Source organism: Emiliania huxleyi (assembly GCF_000372725.1).
Source record: "Emiliania huxleyi CCMP1516 unplaced genomic scaffold EMIHUscaffold_1050, whole genome shotgun sequence".
NCBI lineage: Eukaryota > Haptophyta > Isochrysidales > Noelaerhabdaceae > Emiliania > Emiliania huxleyi.
The window spans coordinates 1-5,137 of NW_005202112.1; the positions used below are offsets into that span (position 1 = coordinate 1).

The 5,137-nt window shown below is 65.7% G+C and overlaps 2 protein-coding genes across 2 annotated transcripts; both read left to right on the forward strand.

Annotated features, from left to right (window-relative positions):
* Positions 1 to 575: 575 nt before the first annotated feature.
* EMIHUDRAFT_121924 (hypothetical protein) lies at positions 576 to 965 on the forward strand (the record flags this gene model as incomplete). The annotated part of the gene is made up of 1 exon (XM_005792673.1): positions 576 to 965. One exon carries the CDS (start codon positions 576 to 578, stop codon positions 963 to 965), a length of 390 nt encoding a protein of 129 aa, XP_005792730.1.
* Positions 966 to 1,992: 1,027 nt separating this feature from the next.
* Positions 1,993 to 4,642, forward strand: EMIHUDRAFT_471377 (hypothetical protein). Its single transcript, XM_005792674.1, has one exon. The coding sequence runs from the start codon at positions 2,081 to 2,083 to the stop codon at positions 4,475 to 4,477; it is 2,397 nt and encodes a 798-aa protein (XP_005792731.1). The 5' UTR covers positions 1,993 to 2,080; the 3' UTR covers positions 4,478 to 4,642.
* Positions 4,643 to 5,137: the final 495 nt, after the last annotated feature.

The following is a 5,137-nucleotide window of genomic DNA, read 5'->3' on the forward strand; positions in this document are numbered from 1 at the left end:
CGCGGAAATTGCTTGGTAGGGTTTCTTAATGGGACGCTTTCTTAACGCGTAAAACGCCCGCAACAGACTGTAGCGATTGTGGGGCGCCTTAGGCTGCATACATGTTTCCTCGCTCACCCCGTCTCACTCGTTTCCCAGCTTACTTGGAGCCGACTTGGAGTGCAGTCAGCAGCCTCACATCCAGGATAAATTTAAATTTAAAAGGCGCTCGGAAAAGAGTACGCCAAGTCACGGATTTTGGCCCATGCGAGTGCTCTCCCTCTTGCTCGCCCTATTCACACACACGCTACACACGGTGTACTAGCACGGCGCATCCTGCGCCGTGCCCCATGAATGTCGATACTCCAGCATCACACCCTCTGTGCCACAATCGTGTCACGTGGACGTCCCTTACTTAGTCGGCGCGTCTTGTCTGTCGGATGTAGTAGACGTCGTGCCTTTCTGGTCCTTTACCATCCTTCAGCCAGCCACCCTCCGGCTCTGAGCCTCCGCGCTCAAACGTGGTACCTTACGGTGAGGTGCACTCCACCCCCGGGGTCATGGCGGACATCTCCGCCACGCCCAGCAGCGAAAAAATGGCCAATCCGATCACCGACTACTCTGGCGATCCCGTCACTCTCAACGACAACCTCGGCCTGCGCCCTCGCGCCCGCGCCGTCTCCGGCCTGCGCCCCTGCGCCCGCGCCTTCTCCGGCTCCGCGCCGCGCCTCGCCTCCGTCAAGGGCGACCTCGGCCTGCGCCCTCGCGCCCGCGCCTTCTCCGGCTCCGCGCCGCGCCTCGCCTCCGTCAAGGGCGACCTCGGCCTGCGCCCTCGCGCCCGCGCCGTCTCCGGCCTGCGCCCCTGCGCCCGCGCCTTCTCCGGCTCCGCGCCGCGCCTCGCCTCCGTCAAGGGCGACCTCGGCCTGCGCCCTCGCGCCCGCGCCTTCTCCGGCTCCGCGCCGCGCCTCGCCTCCCGGACGAAATGATCGCGGAAAAGGGACGCATCGCGACATCGGGGGTTCACCATATATGCCGAGCCTGCTCGGCCTGCGCGCGCGCGCCTCGCCCGAGCGCAGCCACCTGCGGACCTGGCCAGCCTGTTCCTGGCTCGTGCCCAGCCTCTCCTTCCGCTGCCGCCGGCCTCGCAGTCCCGCCAGCCATCACGCTGCAGAGCCTGCGTAGACGCCACAGACGCCAATTCTGCAGCCCACAGCCCAGGCAACTGAGGGCGAGGGCCAGCAGTATACGACGACGACATCTCACACCCCGCGCTGGCCAGCGCCATCAGCCCCTCACAGCCCGGCCCAACCTCCCTTCGCCTCGCCTCCAGTGCCTCCAATCAAGACAACAAAATCCCACAAGACCGGCCACGGCTACGACCTACGTCAAGGCGCATCGCGGTTTCTACCACGACGCGATCTTTGTCAAGCGCGCAACAACTTCAACCTGCTGCTCCACGAGACGTTCGGCGGCGGCTTCTCGCCCACCGCCGTTCTCAAGCTGCGCCGCCTCGCGCGCAAAGTCGCGCGCGGCAGCGTCGACCGCACGGCGGCCTACTCGCCCAAGTACTCGCTCTCTTTTATGTCCCACCATGCAGAGCGCATCTCTCTCTTGTGTTTGTGTTTGCTCTGTTGTGCGAGGCGTGAACCGCGCCATTCGCTCTCACCTGGCAACCCTGTCTGCACGTCTCGCGCGCGCGTGAACAGGAGCGTTCGCTCCAGGCCCCAAATGACGTGTGAGTGTTAGAGTTGTTTGGTATTGCTAAAAATCTCTCTCTTCGCTTTTAGCTTGGTTTTTCTCTCGCGAGCTTCCAAGCAGCTCGATCGAACCTTGCTTGTGGCTAGATCTAGTACGGGCCAAGGGGCAGGGGGCTAACACAGTGTGTGAGTGAGTGAGTATTCTTGATACGAAACACACACACACGACACACACACACACACTCACACGCTAACACAAACCGAAAAAAGAAAAGGCGCAGCGAGCCGCCGTCCTACCTCAGCCACGCTTCCACCTTGCCCCCACCGCTTCCGCCAAACTCCCCTGCACCGCCCGCTTCGCCTCCTCCGCCTTGCCGGCAGCGGCGCAGCGGGCGCGCTGGGCAATGTCAGCCTTCTCGCTCGTGGCAGCGCTGGCCGGCACAGCGCAGGCCAGCACGGAGCCTCCTCACTCGAGCAACTCCTCCTACTTCATCACTGTCACAGCTCAGTCGCACGCCGGCTGCGCCGCAGAGTGCGTGGCTGCCGGTGGCGCCCTCGCGTGCATAGACAGCGACAGCGACACCGCCGCCGCCGCCAGCCTCTTGCTTGAGACAGAGACCTACGTTGCCTGGTTCGGGCTGCACCAGTACCCGACCGACCAGGGCGCCGAGGCTGGGTGGAAGCCGTCTGCGCTGCGCTGCGACCCAGGCTACCGCAATTGGGCCTTCGGGCAGCCAAACAACAGGCGAGTGGACGAGGACTGCGCCACCGTGCAAGGACCGTCGGGTAAGCAGCGAGATCAGCCGTGCGAGTGGCGCTTCCACTGCCTCTGCGAGCGCTCTGCCGAGATGTCGCCCGACTACGCTTCTGACTACGCGCTTGCCGACGAGGCAGCCCGACGTCGGGCGACGCCACTGTTCGTCGCGTACCTGGCTGGCTGCGGCGGCTTCTCGTTGACGCTCCTCGTCCTCGTCCTCGTCCGCCGCTGCCACCGGCGCGTCGCGGAGGAGACGGCCACCTTTGACGACGCTCAGAGCCAGCGCGCCTCGCTGCGAGCGCCAGCAACCGGGCGGGCGGCGGCCTACAGCAAGCTGCGCCGGAGCGAGGCGGTGCGGAAGCGGCTGCGGGGTGCGACGAGGCAGAACCGGAGGCTCGCTGCCGATGCCAAGGAGGCGGTCCTCGCCCTGGCAGCGACGTGCATCGTCTGGGGCGTCACTCCGTGGCTGATGTACTCGGCGGACGGCGGCTACTGGCCCACTCGTCTCGCGCACGTAAACCCCATCTCCCTAGTTTGCATCGCGATCCCGGCGATCCCGCTCTTCTTCCTCTCGCTTCGCCCAACGGACGTGCAGGAGATTCGCGTTGGCTGCGCGCTCTTCCTGATCGGCTGCCTCGGCCTGGCGCTCTACGGCCCGTGGGTCGCCCGCTCGTTTTCGACGGTCGCGCTTTCAGACCCCGCTGGCCTGTGCTGGTACTACGCCGCGCAGTCCGTCATCGGCCTCTCCGGAGCGGCGCTCACCGCGTACGCGCTCACCGCTCGCACGCTGCCACCCCGACAGCAGCTCGCCGTTCTGCTCGCGAGCGCGCGGCTGGTGCTCGGCATCCTCGGCCTGCTCGTGCTGGGCTACTTTGGCCTGCGGGCGGCGCGGCTTGAGAAGCCGTACCGGCACCATCCATCCTTCCTGCCCATCATGGCGGCCGGCGCCTCCCTCGTCGGATCCTCTCTCTTCTTGCTCAGCCCTTGGCTTCGCGGCCATGCGCTCGCGGCGCTCGGGCGGCTCGGGTCAACCAAGGAGGAGCGGGAGGCGGCGCTGCTCGCGTCGCTCTGCTCGTTTCGCCGCCGCATGACGCAGAAGGAGCTCCTCCATGTGGCGGAGGCCGAGTTCCGCTGCATCCGATTCGACCGCCTCTGCTTTGAGGATCTGGCGGAGTGCTCGCGCGGCGGCGCAAACTCCGCGCCGTCCAGCCGGCGCGAGGGCTCCGCAACATGCCCGTCACCGGTCGGGCCAAAGGCGGGCGCCGCGGACTTTGCCGAGCGCACGGAGCGGTGCGGGCTAGGCGAGGTGGACTGCTTCATCAGCCACAGCTGGCACGACCCGCCTGCCGCAAAGTGGGAGGCGTTGAAGGCGTGGGCCAGCACCTTCGAGGACCGGCACGGCCGGACGCCGAGGCTCTGGTTCGACAAGGCCTGCTTGGACCAGGACGACATCACTCGCGCCCTCCCCTGCCTTCCCATCTTTATTGCTGGCTGCAGATCACTCCTCATTCTCGCTGGGCCGACGTATGCCTCGCGCCTGTGGTGCGTCATGGAGCTATTTGCCTACCTCAAGATGGGAGGCAGGCGCGAGGCCATCACGGTGGTGCCCATCGCCGCCTGCGCCACCGAGGAGGGGCTGCAGACCGTCTCGGAGTCCCTCGCCGCCTTTGACGCGCAGCAGGCGCGCTGCGTGCTCCCGGCCGACCGCCACCACTTTCTCGCCGTCATCGAGTCGAGCTACGGCTCGCTGTCGCAATTCAACTTGTGGGCGAGGACCGTCCTGGAGGAGCGCTCGACGCGCCGCTCGCCCGCCCTCCAGCGCAGCGCCGCGCGGTCGTGCGGGACGGAGGCGTCCAGTGGTGGCACGCCGCGGCGATCAGTGGTCTCCACTGCCGCCACTGTCGTCAGCGTTGCAGAGCCCGCAGTGGCGACCGACGTGGGGGGCGAGGACGCGGACGCCGCCAGGGGCAGCTGCGGCAGGGGCAGCTGCGGCAGGGGCAGCTGCGGCAGGGTCTCGTCGGTTCGCTTCTGCGACCATGTTTAACGTTATTATTCAGCCTTGACGCCTGCTTCACAGTGAGTCGTGTGCTTTAAAAATCAATTTGCCGCCATGCATTCGAGGTCTCACCTGTGTCGCGTGCCTGTCGGGTCGGCGAGATTTGAGAGCACCTTCGCTGTTATGTGTTAATTAATAATACAAACGGATGGTAGTCTCTTCACTCTTTGTGACGCAGTCTCACACCCCACTTTTTTTTCAGAGCCCACTACCTCTCTCTCTCTCTTCCACCTGGCGGTGCGATGGGCTCCCGCCCGCGGGGAGATTTCAGCGTAGGCCGCCCTCTTTTGCAAAAAAGAAATTTTGTTGCGCCCGGGCGGGCAGGCTTCACCGCCCGCGAAAAGCTCGGCCGGCCGCTACCGGGTAGGAATCCTATCTCTCTCGCCACCAATTCGAGGATATGGCGCCGTCGTCCAGCCATCAGAGCGCGCGGAACGAGCTTACGGCTGGCGCCTGTGCAAGCGCGGCCAGCACGTTCCTGACGCACCCCGCTCAATACCCTGCCCGTGCCGGATGCAAGTTCGGCTCGTTCCCCAGGGGGGGTAGCCCGCCTTTCGCAACATCCCTCCCGGCCTGAAGGGACTGGCCGGCTTTTCTGGCAAGGGCCTGAAGCATGCCCGCTTCCCAGGCCTCCCCCGGGTCCGCTTC